Source organism: Agelaius phoeniceus, chromosome 7 (assembly GCF_051311805.1).
Source record: "Agelaius phoeniceus isolate bAgePho1 chromosome 7, bAgePho1.hap1, whole genome shotgun sequence".
Taxonomy (NCBI): Eukaryota; Metazoa; Chordata; class Aves; order Passeriformes; family Icteridae; genus Agelaius; species Agelaius phoeniceus.
In genome coordinates, this window is record NC_135271.1 from 17,741,634 (window position 1) to 17,765,284 (window position 23,651).

Genomic DNA, 23,651 nt, shown 5'->3' on the forward strand with positions numbered 1-23,651 from the left:
CACTGCAACATCATGACATGTGTGACAGTTACAAATGCTGCTCATTTTTCTCTTAGTGAGGTTTTCAAGTGCAGCACTGTGCTCTGCTCTGGCAATTTTTAATGCAACTAATGTCAGTACTAAATGGCAAGTGGATGAAATAAAGGTGGCTGTTAATCACAGAGAAATGGCACGGGACAGGCCACCTTCAAAAGTGGTGGCTAGCAAAGGGTAAACTCCCAGCTCTCTGGGGATTTATTACACCTTTAACAGGGTTTTATGATTTCACAGCTCTTTTCATAGCAGAACACAACGTGATGAGTGGTGACTGCTGACCCTGGGATTCCAGCACTCATCTACGGGACTTCAGTGGGTGCTTTGGGGTAAATAATGAGGTTTTTAACATTATTTAACAGGCTATTCACAACTTAACAATTGGTTCTGTTATTTACCTACTCTGTAGAAATGCTTGTTAAAGTCACCATCCCTGGAGGTCCTCAAAAAAAGAATGGCCATGGCACTTAGTGCTCTGGTCTAGGTCACATGGTGGAGATGAATCAAAGCTTGGACTTGATCCTGGAGGCCTCTTCCAACCTAAACGACTCTGTGATCTGCATAGTTCTGAGAAAATACTGAGGATTTAATACCTAGGGGATTCATATCCTTCTGCCACCTTTCAGAACTCATCTTTCCCCTAAATTATCCTTTTAATTATTAATAAAAACTTAAGTGTTGCAGGATGTTGTTCTTTTTCAACTTTCTTGGTATCTAGCCCAATGGAAAACCTGTCCCAAGACTGCTGGTTATTAACTGAAATCCTGAAACAGCACTATTACAGTATTCCCAAATACTTTTACAGTATTCCCAAATACTTCTGTCCTATTTAGCATCAGCATATTTTCAAACCACCCAGCAACCCAACACTGTTTTCTTATGAAAGGCAGCCCTAGTGTACTAAAGACAGTACTGACAGCTAGAACACAACAGTCATTTGCTCTTTTTAAGTAGAGCTGGTTCCCCTCTGCAGACTATGCCAAAGAAGATTGTTCTTTGATGTACTCCTTTTAGATTTCTTTTAAGCATGAGAGACTAGAAAAACAAAGATAATTTCCAATATGTTGGCACCATCTGCAAAGAATTCTATTAAAGCACAAAAATTAAAGTTTTTTTTGGGTTTTATATTTTCAAGGGTAGTATTAGCAATATGATGTTGGTTCAGAAGTCAGGTAGGGTCTGTGGTTGGCAACTACAATTCTTTTATTGGACATATGTTACTGAGCATTGAACACTTGTTTATGTAGGCACGGATTTAAGAATAACACCACAAAATCAAAAGGCTAAACTGCAGACCTGTACTGAGAAGCAGGCCTGGTGAGTCTGTCTACTCCTATAAGTCAGCTGAGAAAAGGGGAAAAAACTGCCATTATAAGAGAAGAAGCATAAATTTAGTTATAAATTATGGTTACAGAACTAGATAATATTTCCTTTAAGGTCCAAAGCACTGGAAAACCCAGGTTCCCTGTGTACATGCACAGGGAAATATTTAGAGTCTGCCTTCTGCAAGTGGTTTATCTGTAAGAAAACTTAATAAAGCTGTACTGATTCAAACAGTTCTCTTAGAAAAAAAAAAAATTATGTAATTCAGAATTATATTTCAGAATAAAAATGATACACTTTAACCCAGATAACAACCTACCCAAAAGAGAGCAACTTTCAGCAAACAGTGACCAAGAAAGAGTGAACAGGGAAAGCCAGTGTAAGCCATGACTTTAAGCAATGGTCTTTGCCAGATTTCATTCCTGCTAGCATCAGAATTTTCTCCCAGAGAAGATTTAGGAGATAAAAAGGTAAATTGAACATTGTTTTTCTTCATCTCATAAGGGCAGTTTTCTACAGTTCTTAGCAACAGAAAAAAAAAAAAATACACATTTCCAGAACTTGCACATATCCAAAAAGAAAAAGGTGGAGAACAAAGAGGGAGAATAAAACCTAACAAAAGCTAGAACATGACTTTGTAGTAAACAATAGAATATAACGTGCAATAGTGCAATTTCTCCTTTGCTGCTCCAACAGGAAGCCTCGGCAGACAGTCCCGTGCATGTCAGCATCCCTCGGTGGGTGTCACACCCAGCTGCGAGCCTGCCGGCCACTGCTGGGCTTCGGGGCCGCCGCGCTGGGGCCGGGCTCGGCCCGCCCCTTCCCCGCCTGCCGCAGCTTCTGATCCCAGCGCTGCGGGGAAACGCACAGCAATTACCAGAGAGGCACAGGGATTACCAGAGAGGCACAGAAATAACCAGAGAGCTCGCAGAAATTACCTGAGAGCTCACAGAAATTACCCGAGAGCTCACAGAAATTACCCGAGAGCTCACAGAAATTACCTGAGAGCTCACAGAAATGACCCGAGAGGCTACAGGGTCGCCCTGTTCTTCTAAAGCTTCTGATGTTTACATGTTTGTAATGAACTTTCTCACACGCTTTTCTGGAAATAATGATTGTTTTACATTGTTTTCTGGAGGAGGAGACAGTTGATGGACTGGTGGTTTGTCCAGTGTCATTGGAGAAGTGGCACTGTCACCCCTCCAATCCACTGTCACTTTTGGAAATCTATAAATGCTGGAGTCAGAATTAAACTGCCCTTCTTGTTACCTTGGAGATTCCAGTGTCAGTGTTGTTTTATTTTGTGTCCTAGAGCAACACTACAGAAATTACCAGAGAGGCTACTGATCCACCTGTTCACATGTTTCACAAAGAAAATGTGCTCACAAACAGCAGCAAAAGCTGCTATTGCTGTTTCCACCATGTTACCCTGTGCTGGGCTCAAGGGTGCAATGAGAGCTTACTGGGAAAAGCCCCCATTTAAATGTTAAACATTTACAAGTTCCCATTTTAACAGGGAAACTGTTTCCTGGCTTTCCTGCAGCCTCTGGGAATGAAGGGTCTGATCCAAGGCTTCAGCACAAGGGACACTCAACTTCGAAATAATAAAATTTAAATGAAGCCACTCATGCGGTTTTTGGGGGAAGCAGGAGGAAAAAACAGTTAAGGGGTTTTTGTTAATTCAAAAAAATTATTATTATTTATTTTCATTTTTGCAAGCCATAGGAATCACAGTAAAAAAAACCAACATAATAAATATAGTTTGTACAAGTGTTGATGCTCTTGGAAAGAAAATGATGATGAGAATTGGGTGGTGATGTGGCAGGGTCCTCAACAGCCCCAGGCTGGGTGTGAGGGCAGAGGCAGCAGTTACAGATAATAAGGAAGGAAGTGAGAAAGTGTGTTGCCCAAAAAAATTCCAACAAATAATGTTATCACCCAAGAGCTGAAACTGAGCAGAAGTCAGCCCATGGCAGCAAAATGATCTTTTGTCTGTGGCACTGGATTTCCCAGGGTTCTGCCAAATCAAACAACAAGTTGAAATAAGATCCCTGTATCTTTCACTCCTGTAATCTCCACTGATGTGAGAAATAGGCATAGAAAATCCTGCTTTTATAAACACAACAGTATTTTCCTGCCAGTGACCCTCACACTGATGAAGAAAGTGCTGAGTGGAAGAGAAGACTGGTTTGCATAGGCACAAGCAATATGGCAAATGAATGGCTGAGAAATCGTGTCAAAATAGGAATAGTCAGGGTAAAGTGACACTCCTGACAATGTCAAAAACACTGACACTTTGCAGTACATCAAAACATAAAAAGATAATCCTTCCAGAACCTGGAAGGCATTAGAAAACATTTAAGTAAGAAAAAAACAGAATATATTTTCATATAAAGAGCTGGGGTTGCTCAGCCTGGAGAAGGGTTCAGGGAGACCTTAGAGGACCTTCCAATACCTAAAGGGGCTACAGGAGAGATGGAGAAGGACTTTCTACAAGAGCATGTAATGACAGGACAAGGCGTAATGGCTTTAAAGTGACAGAAATTAGATTAAATCAGATTAGATTAGAACAGATTATATAAAATATAGGGAAGAAATTCTTGGCTGTGAGGATGGTGAGGCCTGGCACAAGTTTCCCAGAGAAGCTGTGGCTGCCCCATCCCTGGAAGTGCTCAAGGTTGCATGGGGCTGGGAGCAGCCAGGTGTCCCTGCCCATGACTTAGTCTGAAAAACATTTGTAAAGCCCCCTGGTCTGTTTGTTTTTTTTAAATTCCTATCACAACCCCAACTAAGCAGGTATGTGTTGTGGAATGCACAGCTTGCCTACAAAGTTATAAGTCCCCTACTATTTGCTTTTTTGAGACAGAGCTTTTGACTGCTGCTGCAATGGGATACTTCAGGGTAATTCAATGTATCCCTTTAATTTACTCAGCATGCAGTTCTAAGTAATAAAGCAAATAAAACACCAAGTTAGCTTTTCATACATGATATTAACTGGAAGCAGCACACGAATTTTCTTCCCTTATTTTGAAAAGACAGGTAGATGTTTTAGGGCACCCACAACATTTGACTTCTGGTGAGGTATTTTCTTACCTTTATTTTTTTACCAAGACGTTCCTTCCACTTCTCAGCTATGGAGCCTTCCACCAAGAGTAACCTACACAACAGAGACAACTCCATCAAGAACCTATACAACCCAGCACACACAAAACTAAGAGTTCTCTGCCTGCAGGGAGCCTTGCCCTCCCTGAATACCATGAAGGAGACCTACAGACACCAAGTTTTCCTTCCTTTTGGCTCTGACTTTCAGCTTTATGGCAGGAGAACAGTCAAGAACAGCACAGGAGGAGATACCTGGAGCGCTCCTCATCCTCGTAGCCCATAATGATGTATTCCTCATTGGCACTGAGGGGTGGACACAGGCAGCCAGAATTGGTGTGGAGGTTTACTGTGTCCTTTGGAATGTTCACCAGGGAAGATTTCAGGATCTCCTTGACTTCCACTACTGCAGTGACATCGTGGCATTTAGTCTTCACCTCCTTCACCTTAGCCCGGATGACTGGGAAAGCCACAAAGAGCATGGTTAGAAGCAGCAGATCAAGCAGGTCACTCCCAAGCTGTTCTTGGTGACCTCTGGCATTAGTCTTTTGCATGGTCCCTCATCAGAAGTTTAGCTGAACTCCTGCAATGTCTCTGCCTCCATCTCTTCACTACTTCACCCTCCACCAAGGAGGTCCAGGTAGCTCAGTGTGCCCCTTAATAATGGTCAGGAGCAGGACTTAGGTACCAGTTGGACTCATGTCCTGTTTAAGCTGGGCTCTGACTTCCTTCCTTCCTCACCCTTCCCATGTTAAATAGATTAAATCTATTTCTTGTATGCTCTCCCTCTTCCCTGAGCTGGGACTGTTCCCCTCTCTGACTACCTGCAGTACAGATGAGCAAACTTTATCACTCTAAACCTTACACAAAAAGGGAATGTGCATTAAAACTTCTCATATCACTACTGCTGCTGGATGACAGGCCCTTACCTTTTCTATTCTCTCCAGTGACCCAGAACTAATCTGCTCTGCTCTTTCTGAACTTCAAATGCTCCTGATCTTGACCCAATGACCTCTCTAATTGTTTCCTCTCTTGGCCTCTCTTTTTGCCTCAAGTTGCACAGGAGGAAAGGTTGCCTTTCAGAGGCAAAGCTTTTCATTCTCTCAGGGTGACCAGTGAACTGATACCACATACAAATGCAAAGCCAACCCAGAGGTCGTGCTCTAGAGAATGCCACACCATTCAAAGAGTCCCTTTCCACACTATAAATGGGAGATAGCCCAAATTCCAAATGTCTCCTGCATGAAAAAGGTAATAGAGAAGAAAGAAAACCATGGACTTACACATCTCCTCCCCATAACAGCCATTAACCAGCATGTATTGCAGGCACATTAAATACAGCTGCCAGCAAACACCAACTTGTGCATCTAGTATGCACAACTTACCCTGAGTGATTCCCTTTTTCAAAACCCTTTAAGATCTCAAAATAAAATATTATTTTAGTTTGGAGATATTTCAAATGCCTTTTAAAACCCATTTAATTTCAAAAGCTTGAAAAATGGACAGGAACATGCCCAATGACTCTGCCATATGCAGTTTCTGACTAGAAAATAGTAACTCTAATTTTTTTTTAAAACAAATTCACCAAAACAACATACAACTGACTACTGACCAAGAAAGTGTTTGAATACAGTTGTAATGTTTTAGCTTTTAACAGCAAACAGTTTTTAAAAGAAGATTGTCTGACTCTGCCTTTATAAATGTGCAATCCTAATAAACATCATACAATCTCTGCCATTTAAATAAAGCCTTAAAGCTGGCTGAACCTAAGGCTCTTCACCTGATTAATGGGAAAAAAGGAAGTGTTGCATATTGATAAAGCTTTATAACATAAGGCCTTGTTACCCTTGTAAAATCATGGCTCAGGCCTGCCACTTTGGCTAAGTAGAAGAGGACTATGGGAAAGTGACTCAGCTGAATTAGGGGTAGAAAAAGAAGTTCTATAACCATGATGTGCTCACACTGTGGCGTATGGTGGTTGGTTGGATTATGTTTGTTATGGTTTAAAACTAATAAAGTTTTAACTTTAAGTTTGTAACTGATAAAGGCTTAACTTCTTAAAAAGGTCTGTTTTTTGCAATAAGGAAGGGCCCAATGTTCAGTCCCTGTGATATGCATTCAGTGGCTTCTCTGGCCTAATTTGCTTCAAACAAGCAGTACGAAGGCAAACATGAGCCTGGAGCTGTGATATGCCTGAAGAGCAGGACATGTGCACTTTTACAGGTGTTACTGACAGCATAACACAGCTGGCAAGATGCTTATTGCTGCCTTTGACACACCAAAAGGAGAAGAATCTCTCAGATCTCATGGAGAGCTAGTGGGCATGAAAGTTGCTACAAACATGCCTTTCTACAAAAGCTGAGGGTACTGGAAATCACAGAGGCAGCTCAGGCACAGCACCCCACAATGCCATTTTTGTTGCATCACTGTTCACACCAGACAAGTACCCAAACCCCAAATGCCTGCACTAAAACTGAAACAACAAAGATACCCTTGTACTAACATATCAAGCTAATCCCCTCCATCCTTCTAATTTGGAAACAGTTCAGGCTACACCTTCCTCCTGCAATAAGCAATACTGGGTTACCAGCAGTAACAGTGAACTTTTTAGACTTTTTTAATGAGAAGTTGCCCCTTCCTGCAGCCTTAGAAGAAAGAGCTGGGAGCTGGCAGTGCAGCTGCTCTCACCATAGTTGTAGTTGTTACGTAGGTAGGTCTTCTGGGTAGCTTTCACAGGCTTGCACTTGCAGCGCTCTACAGAAACAAAAAACTTTGTTTAGAAAGAAAAAAACATGTATTCAGTGACAATCTTCCCAAAACCTGGAGCTCACACAGTGTGGGAATTGGATTCATAGAAAATAAATCCAATAAATAAATTTGATTGTTTTGCTCATTGACCGCTGCATACACTGAAGTACACAAGGTACTATTCTTATTATTATTATAATAATTAATGCATATAAATTTATTTTGTAAAGTTTTTAGCTAAGGTGTAAAACTTGATCTTTTAAATAAGTCATCCAACTATGATCTATCATCTGGTTTAATTTGATCTGTTAAATCTTGTTAAGCCAAGAAACACTTACAGTGTATTGTAATTAGGAAATAGTTGGCTTCTGATTAGTCCCAGGTAAAATAAAATAGACTAAATTGCAAGACAAGAACACAGCCTCACATTTCCTTCAGTTTTAAGGCAGTATTGGCTTATTTTATGAATTTTAGAATGTATTTTATTTGTCTAGTTCTATTTCTAAATTACTGACATGCCCATGTTCTTACTGAAGAACATCCTAGTCACCCTCATGCTCTTTAAATTTACATTTAAAAGAACTGTACAAAATACTGCATTATTCCTAATCACTATTTAGAGATACAGAAACTACCACAAAAGTAATTTGATTGATGATGATGTGAATTATAACACCTGTACTGTCTCACCCTTCTCATGAGACTGAAAAGTTTTTAAAACACCTCTCAGTTACCCCATCTCTAAGTCAGAAAAGGGTTAAATCCAAAAACACCTAACAAAGATTTCACTGAACTGACTTGCTTATTACAGTGAAACACTAAAAACCACAGGGCATTCCTGGCCTGTTCTGCTGGGAGATGAGGAACTGTCCATGAGCCCTTAATTGATTTTTAGGAGAAAAACCTGACATACTAAAATTTAAAAAAGAAACAAACCCAAACCACAGCAGAACAACAAAGACATACAGACTTGGAGTCTGGAGTGACAAAATGATCATTTTAAGCCAATTCAAGGCTCAGTCCTGAGCTTGCAGGTGCTGTAATTCCATCCTTGCAATGCTGCTCTCTCTTCTATGCTAGACTTAAGGAATGTCCTCCTTTCTGTTCCTTTTATCACACAGACCATAACAGAGACACAGAAAGAAAATACTGTGGGAGTGCATGACTGAACATTTTTTTTAACATTCTCAGGTCAGTTGAGCAACCTGGGATATTGTGGCCAGCAAGCATTCATAGAATATTTGGCATTGGCAGGGACCTTCAAAGGCCACCTAGTCCTACCCCCTTGCAAATAAGCAGGGACATCTTCAACTGGATCAGGCTGCTGACAGGTCCATCCAATCCACCATGAGGAATGGTGTCAATTTTCCATTATTTTATTATGACCCAGAAGACCAAGTTTAATGAAAATAGAGAAATTCTTAGCCCTTGTGGCCAGAAGGACAGCCTTCAAAAAAAAACAACACAAATGAGCACTGTCAGAGCAGCATTTCCAAAGAGGCAGATGCCAGACAGCTGGGAACTCTAAGAGAGGTAAAAACATTTTCACTAGTGCCCAGGGAATGCTAATGCTGAACTCCAGAGCCACAGTGGTGTTCATTAACACCACTGGTATTTCAGGGCTGGTTGTTTTACTGCAAATATTTACTTTTTATTTTATACCATAGCATCTAAGTGTGGTTTGCTGAAGTAATTTCAAACAGCAGATCCCAGTACTACATGTGCATCTATTTTGACATTTGATTTGGCACAAATGGAAGTAGATTTAAGGCAGCTTATTTCTATGCACCATCATTCTAAGTATCAATGCATATAAGCTAGTGATTTAGTCAAATCCAACATGAAGAGTCTGAAAAAGAACTTTTATTTGATTATATAAGATTCCTGCATATTAAAAAAAAAAATAAAATCGATGGAATCATTATTTTCCATTGGAAGAATTTTTGTAGTTGAAAATAGAAAAAAAATACAGGAAAGAGGAAAACATTTCAAAAGAAAAGTATATTATTTCCTCTGCTTTCAAACACATCCTCGGGAATCTATATATAGAGCCCTACAGACTTTAACTTTTCTATGTGTTTGTGTTGAAATAACAAAAGCAGTGAAGGGAAGTGATTTTTGGCTTCCCTTCTGCCTTTGTGAGCTCATGGATAGTGTAGGCCAAATGACAGCTGCCTTGGAGCAGAGAATAAAAGATGTGCTGCTGTGACCCACACTCACACAGGCACCTCAGCACTCAAGCCCAACAAGCAGCACACTGGAATGTTCTCCTGCCCTACAGAACTTTGCACCGTGACCCAGGTAAAATAAAATAGACTAAATTGCAAGACAAGAACACAGCCTCACATTTCCTTCAGTTTTCAGGCAGTATTGGCTTATTTTATTAATTGTGGAAGATATTTTGTTAGTCTAGTTCTATTTCTAAATTATCGACATGCCCATGGACTTGAAGAACCTCCAAGTCACCCTCATGCTTTTTAAATTTACATTTAAAAGAACTGCACAAAATGCTGCATTATTCCTAATCACTATTTAGAGATACACAAACAAACAAAAATGTCATTTGCCAAGGTCAGTTACAAAGGTAGAGCCAGAACCAATTCCTCTCTCCCAGCTCCTGGTACAGTGATTTTCCAAGGAAGGCAAACGTTGACCTTCCCCCAGGGAGTGGAAACACCCACAAAAGGTGGCTATAAAAATGAACTGCATCACCTGATGCTGAGGGAAAATCCCATCCTACCTGACAGCCTCCTCAGAAGCTGCCAGGACTAGCAGAAGAACTCTGAGACCACAACAATGGCATGTCCCAAACACACAGACAGGCAGCAGAGGCTCCCACTGGCTTTGGCTGAGATCACAGCTAGCCATTAATCTTCTTTTCAAGTAAATATAGGACTAAAAACTGCTCCAAGTCTCTGTCTTTGAAAACTTCACTCTGTAAATGCCAAAAGACATGGAGAGAATGGTTTTCCCCCCATAGATTGCTACCAAGAAACATCTGTATCATCCTAAATATATGTATGATGGAAAACCTGGCTGTAATCCTGACCTGTGCAGGCACTCAAACCTGGCAAACACCTCCCAGATAAAGAAAGGCTAAGAAATAAACACTCTAGAAAATTTTCTAAGAGACTTGAGGAGCATGTGAGGAAGCAGAAAACAATGGACTTCACTGCCTACAGAGGTAAAAAAGGTCTCCCAAAAAACCCCCATGCAGACTCAGAGGGAAGGTTTTGCCAGCAGACACTGACAGGGAAAAAAGGTGTCTCAAATAGGGATAAGCCATGAGTACTGCTCCCTGTGACCATGCACAGCAGCACAAGCAGTAAGATGCAGAAAGCACAAAGCTGAGAATGGGATTTTAAAAAAAATGCATCAATTTGCTACTTGCAAAACAAACAAACAAAAAGTCTCTATTTACAATGCCAAAACTACAAATTTACTTTACTGAACACATAAATAAAGCCATTTTGAGACATGGCCTTTTAAGTGGTCCAACTGTGTTTGTTAGTTCAGACAGATGTAGCACATTGAACCAGAAATCAGGTATGTACAGTAAAAGCAGATATTGCATCAGCAATTTTTCTGTGCATCCTTACCCTATTTTGTAGATGGGATTTTTTTAGATCTGGTTTTGCTTTCAGCCATTGAAAAGCATCACAACAGGAGCAATATGACTGAAATTTTCCTCTTCCACTGCAGGGTCACTCACTGGAATTACATGCCTATGGACAGGCAGCAATAAAGATATGCCTCATAGCTTTGATTTAAGGTGACAGTGAGAGCATACAGCTTTGCTTTCATGCTCAGAGTGAAACTTGTATGCTCTTTGTGCATGAAACTCCTATTTTCTCAATGACACACAACTGAAAGTGGCCTCAAACTATGAAGATACTAACATTAGTAACAAATATCTTTAGCAAGTCCTCCAGATATGGTACCATGCTCAAGATAATTTAAAGCAAAGCCTGTTCAGGGGCTTGCTTTTATGAGGTTATTTAACTGGGCTTTCTAGAGGGTATGCACTGTGATTTAAAGAACATTTTGCACAAATATAGCTGCTTTCACATTGGGACTTACTGACTAAAATTTTAAACTGTATTATATAAACTGGGCATTACTAATATATTTTTGCAATTTGGCCACAGAGCTTAATGCTGAAATGATCTCTACAGGTACTTAATGTTAGGTTCAACACCTTTTAGGTGTTTATGTTGGTAAACTGAACATCAGTGCACACTGTAGCTCATCAGCACCTCTGCAGAAGGAAAGACATGCAGGTCAATGCTAGGGCTTCCAAGTATCAATTTCTTGACAAAGACCTAAGAGGAGAAGTTTGGATGGAATCATAATAAAATTCAAGGAAATGTACAGTCATTGGCTTGCTTGAGCAAAAGATTCACATTCCTACAATTATTAGCCACCATCCTGGGCTTTGCTTCTTTGCATTGGCAAGTAGTGATAATGCCCAAGGGGTTTTATTCAGTTTTATTCTGTTCTAGCAAAACCAAAACAGCAATAAAAAGCTACAGGAGACTTGCTGGAATAAAACCAGCCTCAGAAGGTGCCACCCTCAACCTCCTCAGGCTAACGGGAGCATTGCCATTATCTACAAAGAGTACTGAATTTAATTTGAAAACTTTAAGGTCAAAATGAACCATTATCTTCACTGGCTTTTCCCAGGGAAAAATCAATTTAATGATTACTCTTTCTGTTCAAGACAAAACTTCAAATAAGATCAGCACAGCCCTCCTGCTTTGATGGACTTTTTGAGGCTGACCAAATCCCACCTGACCATGGAATGCAAAAGCAAAATCTACAGTACTCTCAGTCAACACTAAGTATTTAAGTATTTATCACTTAGTACCCCTCTTAATTAAATATTTAAAAGATTTGAAAGTGTACAACTTATTATACAATTCTATAAAAATTATTATACAGTTTTATTACTTATTATACAGTTTTATAAAAATGTACTTACCAATGCCAGCACCTCTACAGTTGCCGTTATTAGAATCCATAGGGAAATCTGCCATGGATTTGCAAAATACGTAAAAAAAGTTAGTATTTTTAATATTGGATTATTTTACCACACATACATTACAATGTTTTCTCTTTCTCTAATATTTAGTACGTGGAAACTTAATAACTTCACTAATAAACAGTTTGCAATATTCTAGAGGTCACTCCAGTAAAGCTGACACAATGTCTTACCCACATTTCACCTGAATCCAGCCTATCATGTTAAATGCTGAAGCAGACTAAATATCCCATTTCCATTGCTACAGACTGGCAGGTTTCAGACAAGGGTTGACATTTATGCCATGAATTTTGATCACCTACAGAAAACACGTGTAGTGTTTGCATTTAATTAGATGATGAAGGAGAAATTACTTTGGGGGATTTTTTTGGTTACTGAGGAAATCAAATCAACCAACCATAATCACACTGTCGAAGCAAATGCCAAAATAAATGTTTCAGACCTTCCCCTCAGTTTAAAAACACACTGATTACTCCGAAGGACAGATAAGGAACAGAAGTTTAAACAGGCACTCTGCCCAAAGAACTGCTTTCAGACACGTTCATAAATGGACTGTGTCCCAGATTAGTAAAATGCATCATTTCAAACCTATTTATTAAATCACACCATTTAATGGGTTTATACATATATTTAATCATGAAAAACAAGTATGTTAATGCATATAACCTTCAATAAGCTAAGGACAAAATAAATGCAAGAGGAGCAAGAACTGGGAGAGAGGCAGGACACTTTATTAGAATGGAACATAAAATGGGAAAACAAATGAGCTTTCAAAGATAAAACCCTTCTGTAATTTTACACACTTATTCATTTATGCTGCTCTTCCAATTCTGGAATCTGGGATCCTACAATCAACTTTTCTTAGATTCTTACATAGTCATGGAGGCAATCCTGCTGCCTTTGCAATGTAGAACAAATGTAACAAATGCTCCTCTCTTGCAGCCTGAGCTGTAAGGTTTTGGCTGTAAGACAGCCCAGGACACTCCTGATACTCAGTTCTCATGATGGCTTTAGATGTGTGGATTCAACTATAAAGGCCGTGTGTGTGTGTGTGTGTTTATATTTATTTTATATATTTATATAATCACAAATTCTGTAATACCTGTTTACAAGAAAAATAATATGACTTAGCTAACCTTCTAATTTTGCCATCCTTCTTAAAAAAAAAAAAGAAATTAAATCTCCACTTAATGAATACTTATACTACTCAAAGCAACATGAAACTTCATTTATAAATGAGAATGCAGCTAAATCAGAGTCAGGGCAAGAATAAAGCTAAAAAACCACTAATTCCCTCACATAATAATTAACTTTAAAAAAATTTGAGACTGCAGGAATAATTATTCTAACCAACATAAAGAGCAAAGAGTATAGAAAACAGCAAAGGAAGATTCAATAGATGCTCTTTTATATTCAATATCCTGTTGCTAATAAAACATCAGATCCATTTTCTTGCAAAGAAAGTTCCAAACTACCACAGGATCTTTGTTTATAGAGAAAAAAACCAACATTTTTATGGAGCCAATTTGACCTTTGCAATGAGGTACTTCCACAGAACCTCTGAATCTTCACCATACTGCCTTGTAACAAGTCAAGCTGTCCAAGCTGGTTGTTTCTTACATGTTTGATTTTGATTATTCACCTGAGTTATTCTCAATGCATTAAGAACGCATTTTATATTGCATCAAATGCACTCTGGTATTCGAGCATGTGATGGAAGAGGAACTGAAATGGTTTCCCTCTTGCAAATGTAAACAAAAGGACAAACACATTTTTTCATTCTTCCCTCCTGGGTCAATTACCTGTCATCTTGTTCATTCAGCCAAGCTGTAGCTTTAAGTCTACAATTCCTTCAGATCTGGTAAAAGCACAGAGAGAGGTCTATGGTCTGAGAATCCTCCCATGTGTTCCAAGTACAGATAAAACATCTGCAGAACCTCCAGCCACAGAGAGGTGGCCTTAGAGGCCTCTCTGTGTACGTAGGGCTGGCCTCAGATGTTTCCCCACTCTGGGCCCCCAAAACCCCTGCAGAGAAAGCTCTCAGCATTCACTGCCCCTGCAGAGAAAGCTCTCAGGATTCACTGCCCCTGCAGAGAAAGCTCTCAGGATTCACTGCCCCTCTCACTCAGCTGCCTTGGCCACCTTCTCAGGTTTTCTCAAAGGCTATCTGCATATGACCAAGCCAACTCCTCTGGTTTTTCAGGTGGCCCAGCATGCCAAAATTCCTACCAGAATAGGTATTTCAGGGACAGTTTGTTCATAGCTTCAAAGCACATTCTCCGTTCCATCAAAATTGTTACTGGGAACAGAAAAAAAATCTTCATTACTGAGAAGACAAGAGAAGTATCACATTAAATGCTTACCATCTCCCATCCACAGAAGGAAAAAGCCCTGAATTGCACTGTCTCTACCTAAACCAAGGATGGATCCAAGCAGACATGACTTTGTGGTGCTTGGGCAAACCTAGTCCAATCCACATTGAAATTACACCCCAAAACAAACCAGAGCCCAGTAAAGGGTTCACAGCCTTCCCTAGCCCATGTGGAGTACAATGCCCATGGGTATTGACTGAGGAACTGTCCTTGGAGCTCACGCCAACACAAGGAGAACCAGTGAGCACTCGCTATGGGCAGCATAGTTCCATGCTTGTTTGCATGTTTGAGCTCCTCTACCAGATGTCTGTTGTTATTATATTGCAAGAGTTCTATTGTCATTATATTGCAAAGGTTCCATATTGCTAGAGTTTGGTACCTCCTTGATGTTTCTTGTAGGCAGCTCCTCTAAGCACTGACTCCTCCTTGTCCTCACAGCAGCCAACTGACTCCAGCTCCCTCAACCAACCAACCCACTCTTTTATAACACTCTTTTTACTGGCTACAGCTGTGGCCTGTTAAAGTCAGGCCTGTTCCCAATCTCTAATAATTGGCTGAGCTGCAACTCCTTAAGGGGTAAGATTACTTTCTATACTACCTCTATTTTCTTATATTGTATCCCCCTAAAATTCCCCCTTTTTCTTTTAATTACGGAGTTGCAGCATTTCTAGAAGGACACGTTCAAATAAATTAACATTATGACACATTCATATATTTCATTCAGAAACAGTTGCTTTAGTAATTTCTCTCCTTCCTCTTTCAGTTCTCTACCCAGATCACCATGGGACTACGTTGGTTAATGTTTAAGTCTTCTTTCCTAAATCACCAAGGGATCAAGTTGGTTGATACTTAAGTCCTTTTTCCAAATCACTGCGGGGTCATATAGTTTGGTATTAAGTCCTTTTTCCTGAATCACATCAGGGTCACCATTTGTTCTTATCATACTACAAAGGTTCTATTGTCATTATATTGCAAAGGTTCCATATTGCTAGAGTTTGGTACCTCCTTGATGTTTCTTGTAGGCAGCTCCTCTAAGCACTGACTCTTCCTTATCCTCACAGTAGCCAAGTGACTGCAGCTCCCCTCAACCAACCAACCCACTCTTTTATAACACTCTTCTTACTGGCTACAGCTATGGCCTGTTAAAGCCAGGCCTGCTCCCAATCTCTAATAATTGGCTCAGCTGCAACTCCTTAAGGGGTAAGATTATTTTCTATACTACCTCTATTTTTTTATATTGTATCCCCCTACAGATGACCCCACACACTCCTAGGTACACAACTTATTTTTAACCAAACTACAGCACACTACAGCCTTGAGGCATCTGCTAACTCTGCACTGCCAGGTCACCTGTCCCACCCCAAACCAGGAATTCCCAATGAATTAGCTGTGTGTGCAGCCAGAGGAGTTCCGACACTGTGTGCAGAGCAGCCAGGAGTGGAAGTGCCTCCAGTCTGTGTGCCTGCACAAAGGCAGCAGGGCAGGGGTGAACAGGTACCCAAACAACAGCTTACAGTTCATGTCTGCACTTGGGAGGGCTTGGGCTAGGCAAATGTTGACCCTGCCTTGGTGCTTATCCTTTCCAATGCACTCATGCTTATTCAGGGATGACTGATTTCTACAGATGGACAGGAGCATGGGCTTATGGAGGGGACTGGAGACCTCTGCCACTCAGTGACACCTCTCTGGAAACCCTTCTCATTTCTCTGACCCTTTTCCCAGTTAAACTCTTACAGTCTGGTCCCTGCTTACCCACCAGACAGGAGATTGGAAGAGGGTCCAGGCCAGGCCTGCCACCAGCTACTGGTCAGGTCTCAGGTGTGTGTGAGCACCCACCCAGCCCCTGTCCCCAGCAGCCTCATGGACAGAGGCGTCTCTCCACCAAGCTGAGACCTTCAGCTGCAACACAGACAGAGGGAGGGGTAAAAAGCTATTTAAAATCCCCCAAACACCTGTCTTCCTATTGTTCCACTTCTCTTCACAGGCAAACCCTCTGCCAAGTTCTGTCTGTGCAAAGCAATCTTTGTGAAATAAATACCTGTCAGTGATGGTTAGCTGGATTGCCAAAGAGGGGAATACTATCCAGAGGTTCAATCCAAAAGTTCCCTATTAAATTTTGTTTAGGAGCAGGGGACAAATCCAAACTGTTTTTTCCAATATGCCATCCTAATTAATTTCTTTTCAGAGGGACTCTATATTAAAAAAACCAAAACAAAACACCAACAAGGAGAGCTAAATAAAAGCCACTTACACAGTAAGTGTACAAAATAACAATGCCTGCAACCACAGATTTAGATGAGAGGTTTGGAATGGAGAAACAACCTGGTAATACCTAGTTTTGAGCAAACATCTTTCCTATACCACTGTTTAAATAAATTAAAATGTTAAAAGGCAGAGGAAGGCAAAAAATAACATGACCCTGATTGTCATTATGATTAAAGAATATGGCCCAGCTATCAATGAAGCCACTACAGGCACTGTGCTCCAAAGAACTAAACCACAGCCAGTGGTTGCTGCTTGGGTACCTTCTTCAGATTTAGATATCTGTGAGCCCTATTAATTAAGAAGCCCTTCCACAATGCATGAATTCACTGTCATTCACTTCAGCTATTAATACAGAGAGGATCTTTGCTAATTTGGTTGCAGAAACATGCATGGAAAGCCAAGTGATAAGAAAATTTATTCTAGTTAACATTTAATACAAAGAACTCAAACTCCAAGTTGTAGAGCAGCCAGCAACATGGCAGTTTCACATAACATTTTATTCCACATAACATATTATTCAACAAATCCCACCAGGTTTTGATGACATTTAATGGCCCAGGTCTTGACTAAATGCTTAGACTGTAAAATCCAGGGGACTCAGCCTACAAAGGCAGCTGAACTGTACTGAGCCTAACACCATTGGTGGTATCTTCATTACTGAGATTTAAATTCTCTTATTTACTTCTCCTGCCCTGTTTCAGGCTTGAAGCTTGTAATAATTTTGTTATTTAACTGAGAAATGAAGCTGCTCCCAAGTTTCAGGTAAAGACCTAAACAAATCCCAACTTTATAAACTATAACCTGGGCATGACTGCTTGTCCTCAGCACAGAGTGTAACACTCCCCCAGCACTGTCATGCACACCAACTGCTCTAAGTAGAGCTAGGCAAAGAGTCAGAAGAAATTTGATCTGGAGGTTGGAAACCATTGCTTTGGAAATTAAGTTATGATTACATAAGAAACAAGCATGAGAAATGGTTTGTTCACTTGTCTTTTAAGCCTGCAATGCCAAATAAACATACTGGGTTTACTATGAACTCATCCAGACAGACATGGAGGACTTGGGCAACATGGAGAAATCATGGGTTCACATATGATTTTTTTAAGAAAATAGGTGTCCATTGTGTGAATCATCTATAATTTTCTTTAATGCTTAAGAGATGGTGGTTTAAAAAAAAAAATAAATCCAAGCTTTCCTTAAGCACCTTATGATAGTTTGGGTGTTAACTACACATGGTTGATACCTTGTGATGTGGCTTCCCTTTTCTCCAACATCTTATTAACAGGCCAACACCCTTCAAGCTATGTTCTTATTTAAGGAAGATGAGGTGAGACAACCTGCCTGACAGATCTGACTTTCAATATGCACAGTACCCATCACACTGCTCTGGTTTTGTTGCTAGTTCCCTCTTCAAAACAGGAATAAACATTTCACTTGAGACATAAACACTCTGCTAGGCAGTAGCAGCCACATGTCAAAGATGCATTTTTCAGTCAGCATCCCCATGCCAACACTGGCCACTTATTACCTGCAAAACTAAAGACAAGGTCCTGCCTCTGAAATTCTAGATTTGAGACAATTTTTTCTCTCAGCAGTTCCTGCTGCTTCAGAAACCTCAGAAAGTTTGACAGGGCCCTGAATGAGGGAGGCAGATAATCTGATAGACTGGAGGAAGGATAAGCAAATACATGTGAAGAATGAAATACATGGAGCAAGTGAACAGGACCTCCCAGATATGTAACACAGCTTGTACTGATGTCTGCACACAGCAACACCTTGCACCTCCAAAAAGGACAGGGATGTGGGATAAATGCCATAGGAGACTTCAGACATTACCATGCACTAATCTGACATCCAGGGTGTTAAATATATTGTCAGGATGCTCTTTCTTCATCCATCCTGGATGATGATTTGTTGGATCCTCCACAAAAAGTCAAATTATTCAGCATCACACCTCCAGAATACCCACACCCTCCCTGCAGCATCCCTCTGCTTTCTGGTTGTAAAGGAACCCGAATGTTTCCCAAAAAGAATGAAAAATAAAGAAACACACACTTCCCACATGTTTTAAGCCAGTCTCTGTAACTTGAGGAACTTAAGACCTCCCAATCAGCACTCCCACTCAGGTTTTGGAGACCAGCACAAGCCCAGGGGGTGTGCACAGCTATTCCTCTAACAGAGCCCAAAACACAGCACTGCTGTCAGCTTTCTCCATCACAGACAAAGCAGCCCCTTGGTGCTGTGACAGCAAGTGTCTGGATCTTCCTCACACCTGGACTCAAATGGAGAGAGGTCCTAGAAGATCTGTGTGGTGGACTGTGCCTCAACAGCTGAAAGTGAACTTCTTACAGAGATTTATCACAGATTTTACCAACCACAGTTACTCCATACTTGGCAACAGTCACCAACTACTGGGAATATAATAGATGGAAACTGGGCTTGTGAACCCAGTCCCCACTCTGACAAGGACAAACACTGACTACATCATCCTTAAGGCTCCCTCATAGAAGGGACAAGATAAATGTGGTGAACATTAGAACAATAATGCAAAAATAATACAGAAACATGCAGAAACCTCAAGAGGAAAGGAAACAGTAGAACCCTCTTACAGGTAGCAAAAGAATAAAAGCAAGAACAAGATTTCAGTTCTGAAGAATACAAAAAGCCTCTTCTACAACAGAAAGCCACAAAACAATGGATTATATTTCTGCCCACTCTATTAGGTGTAGTTTACAGACAGCAGAAGGGGCTAGAATGCTTAGGAGATAAATTAAAGCAAATAAGAGCAGGGATTCTGCACACTACTCATCAGGCAGTTGGTTATTTGCGTCTTCTACTGAGCTGCAATCCTTTATTTGGAGAATTGGATTTGAAAGTGCTCACCTTAGCTCTTCCTAGAACAGGAATCCTTCCCTCTGCTTTCTAAAAGAACAGTTTTATTCCCTCAAGAAGGATTCTTTCAGTCTGGTGCATAATGCATCAGTTCAAAATATTCAGCCCAGAAATGAGAATGTCATCAGGTTCTCATTCACTGAAAGAGAGTTTTCATGGATCTGGCCCTGGAATCCCTCAAAGAGGTTATTGTACTGCTGAGGTCCTCAGAAATAGGTAACTCGGGGGCGATTTCAGCCAAGCTTCCTCCCTCCAGATTTGAAGTGATTGCTTTCAAATCGCTGCAGACCTGCCAAACCTTGCTCATGCTGAAGCCATTTTTAAGGTGGTTTTGAAAGCACCTCAATGCTGCAGAGAAAGGTGCTTGGTGTTCAAAACCACATCTCTCCCCAAAACTACCCCAAGCAGGACTGCAGAGCTCAGAGAGCAGCAGCTGATGGCAAAAATAGGTGGTTACATTCATGGGCTGGAAAAAACGTAGGAAAAGGCAAGAGGGAAGCAGCTGGAAGTTAGAAATAGCAGTAATGACTGGAGATATGAGGGTATGGAGGTTTCAGGAGGCACAGAGGGTAAGAGAATAGAGTCAGAGATGGATTAGGGTTTGTCTGGCCTGAAAATAAATGGAGACAGAGAGAGCAGCTTACCTGGGAAGGCTGAGCTGGGGAGCACGGTCAGGAAACTGAAGCGTGATATTTTGTTAGGAGAAGAAAACAGAAATTACAGCGTTTGGCATTACTGGCAGTGGGATACATAAAGCATTTAGTAGTGGGACAGAAGCACAGTAAAATACTGTGCTGAGCACAGCATGAAAAATTCCCCTTTCATTCCCAGGCCACTGCTGGGGGAGGACAGAGAGGTGAGATCCACTGCCTGTCAGTGAGCTCCCAAAACCCAGCACTGCAGCTGTGGGCACTGAAGGAGACAGCAGCACAACAAGCTCCTGGGGTGCATGGGTGCTGCTCTGCTCTGACCCCTCTGGTCTGCTCTCCCACCCTAGTATTGCTCTCCAAGTCCTCTGATGGAGAGGTCTGGCAGAGCCACCAGCACTGAAACGTTGCACCAAAGAAAATGGTAGCCTAGTTCCACCAGCAGCAAATGCTTTCTTGAAAACACACAGGAACTGTAGTCATTTGGTAAAAGGTCAGAGCTGACCCGTGATAACCACCCACCAGCTTGCTTTAATTTCCTGTTCAATAGCCCCTTGTATTCACTATCTCTGTGGTGCTCAGCTCACCACGTTGGAGGGGTGTCCTGCCAACTACTCCAGCCCAAAGGCAGCTGTGACAAGAGCAAGATCCCTGAGGCACAGCAGCTTTGTACATGGTCTGAGCAGTCAGCAGTCCTCACCTGACTGTGCAGAGATGCTCCTGCCTCAGACAGCGGTGCTGGAGGGCAGCCAGACACCCAGCACAGTGAGCTCAGCTGGTGAAACAGGATGCAGAGATAAAGCTGAGCAGCTCCAGCAGCCCCTCTGAGGCCACAGTGGTCACAGAGCACCAGGGCTTGGGTGCAGGATGCAGCGTTTGGCTGTCTTCAGGGATGTTGGGAACAAAACACAAGGGAAGGCTGCACTTTGCTGCACTCCTCACCTGGCTGTAGTTCCAGAGCCCAGGGACCTGCTGAGGAACCTGTACCTTCGGTGCTAACCACTGAGATGAGCATGTTTTCTCCCCTCCAACTGTGCATGTGCCACCACTGGCATAGAAGTGGCTGAAGAGACCCCAGCCTCCCAGCTCCTGCCTGGGGCTCCTCTGGGCACTGATTTTTCCCAAAATCTGTGGAGTGGTGGCCTTGTGTGGGATGGGAGCAACCTGCTATGGGAGGGAGTGGCTGGAGAGGAGCAGGGGGCAGAGGGGGAGCCGGCAGCCGGGGGGCTGCCCCTCACTTGGGTGGCTCTTCATTCTCTGCCAGCAAGCGCTGCCGATGGATCCCCGGTAGAAGAGCGGTATGGAAACGTTTCCCGTTCGTGTGGAACGAGGGCTGCAGCTCCCACACTCGGTGGCGGGGCTGTCACTTGTCACACACACTCTGTGCCCAACAGCAAAACTTTTCCAGCAGCGAGGCGGCTGCGAAAGGCAGAGAGAAGACAGCGAAAGAGCGGAGGGCAGAGCAGAGAGAACCCGAGAGAGCAGTCGGAGGGGAGGCAGGGCTCCCGGGCTGCCCTCCCCGCCCGCCCGCCGCCCATTGTCCCCGCGCCGGTGCCGGTCCCCGCGCACTCACCCGCGCCCTCGGCGGTGACGATGGCCTCGGGGGAGATGCAGACCCCGCGGTCGTACACGGGCAGCTCGTCGCAGGCCAGGCTGTCGGGCCAGGCGTGGCTGTAGCGGACCAGGACGGGCTCGCAGCCGGCGCGGGCGCGCTCGCAGACGGACTTGCAGGGCTTGATAGGCTCGTGCTGGAAGTCGATGGTGCAGATGGGCGCGTACATGGCGCACAGGAAGAACAGCAGGTCGGGGCTGCAGTTGGTGCCCAGCAGCCCCTCGAACTGCTCCATGGCCAGCACGGCGTTGGCCTGCGTGCTGTGGTGCAGGTGGTTCGGCATCTTGGTCATGTTCCAGGGCAGCGGCTTGCACAGCGGGATGCGCACCGGCTCGCAGGCCGCCCCCCGGGCCGCCGGCGGCCGCCCCAGCAGCAGCAGCCCGGCCAGGGCCAGCACCGGCAGCCCCCGCCTCATGCCGCCCGGCCCGACGGTAAGCGAGGGGCCGAGCGGGCGCGGCGCGGCGCGGGGGCGGCTCCGCCCGCCCTGGCCCGGCCCCGCCGGGCGCGCACCGGGTCCCGCCTCTCCGCCCCGCAGCCCGGCCCCGAACAAAGGAGAGCCCGGCGCAGGGGAGGGGGGGCTCGCCTGATGGGAAGAACCGGAGAGGAATTTCTCTCTCAAGCGAGAGCTTGAATTCTCCCCGAAATAAAAAACTTACTGGGAGCTTGAACACGATTTCAGACCAATCTCTCTTAGATACGTTCATATTTTTTAGGAAAGACCTTTTTTGTTTGTTTGTTTTTTGCACACACTATCCTGGGTGCAAATGCTTAAGCAGGAGGTACACATGAAAAGCGTGGCACATAGACATAGCAATGGGTGAGCAGTTTTAGGGGAGAGTAATAATGTTGAGAGACTTAAAAATGAGGGAAACTCAGCTCAGCAGCTGGGGATGCTTTCTTTACAGAAGGTTAAAAAAAATTTAAGAGGCTGGATACTGTTTAGGATACCTTGCAAAACAGTGGTGCAGCAAAAGGAGGTCTGACTTGATCTGGAAAAATGTGCCTCGATATAATCATAGAACCACAGAACAGTTTGAGTTGGAAAGGACCTTAAAGATCATCTAGTTCCAACCCCCTGCCATGGACAGGGACACCCACCACTAACCAGGTTGCACAGAGAACACAAGCTGACATTTATTAGCTGAATAAGTTCTTTCCAGTTATAAACCTACGAGCAAGTGCTCAATCACACATTTATTATTCCAGCTTCTGCCCCTAAATCAAACCTGTGAGTAGAAACACACCTACCATAAGCCAGTGCTCAGAAACCAGCCTAAAAATATGAACAAGCTGTGAAAGCAACCATGGATACAAGGTTCACAAACACAGGGTCCTAAGCCTAGAAGGCTTTTCTGCAGTTTTTCACTTTATGACTGCAGATGAAACCTTAATCCCTTTAACCCAGCTGCTAATGTCCTTGTTCCAGCAAAGGCACACGCCAAGCAAACAAGGAGTTGTGATATGGCCAGTGGAGTACAGGTACCTTTTATTTGCCCACCACTGCAGGTGCTGATTTCAAAGATGCAAACCTTGTTCCCTGCACTTCTAGAAGAAAATTTGGGCCTCAAAGGGAGGCAGAAATGTTCACACACATGTGCATGTGACAGCCTTAGGAGCCA

At 42.7% G+C, this 23,651-nt stretch overlaps 1 protein-coding gene across 1 annotated transcript; it reads right to left on the bottom strand.

Annotated features, from left to right (window-relative positions):
- Positions 1-1,217: 1,217 nt before the first annotated feature.
- FRZB (frizzled related protein) lies at positions 1,218-22,524 on the bottom strand. Its single transcript, XM_054636719.2, has 6 exons — positions 21,994-22,524; positions 12,185-12,232; positions 7,144-7,209; positions 4,711-4,915; positions 4,450-4,513; positions 1,218-2,208 (listed from the first exon to the last, which is right to left on the bottom strand). The coding sequence occupies exons 1-6, from the start codon at positions 22,445-22,447 to the stop codon at positions 2,101-2,103; spliced, it is 945 nt and encodes a 314-aa protein (XP_054492694.1). The 5' UTR covers positions 22,448-22,524; the 3' UTR covers positions 1,218-2,100.
- Positions 22,525-23,651: the final 1,127 nt, after the last annotated feature.

Excerpts from the sequence above, each read along its gene's own strand:
- FRZB (XM_054636719.2), bottom strand. The coding sequence starts at position 22,447 with ATGAGGCGGGGGCTGCCGGTGCTGGCCCTGGCCGGGCTGCTGCTGCTG. Across the intron at positions 4,514-4,710 it reads GAGGATGAGGAGCGCTCCAG|GTTACTCTTGGTGGAAGGCT; the intron begins GTATCTCCTCCT and ends TCTGTTGTGTAG. Across the intron at positions 2,209-4,449 it reads GTCTTGGTAAAAAAATAAAG|CGCTGGGATCAGAAGCTGCG; the intron begins GTAAGAAAATAC and ends GTTTCCCCGCAG.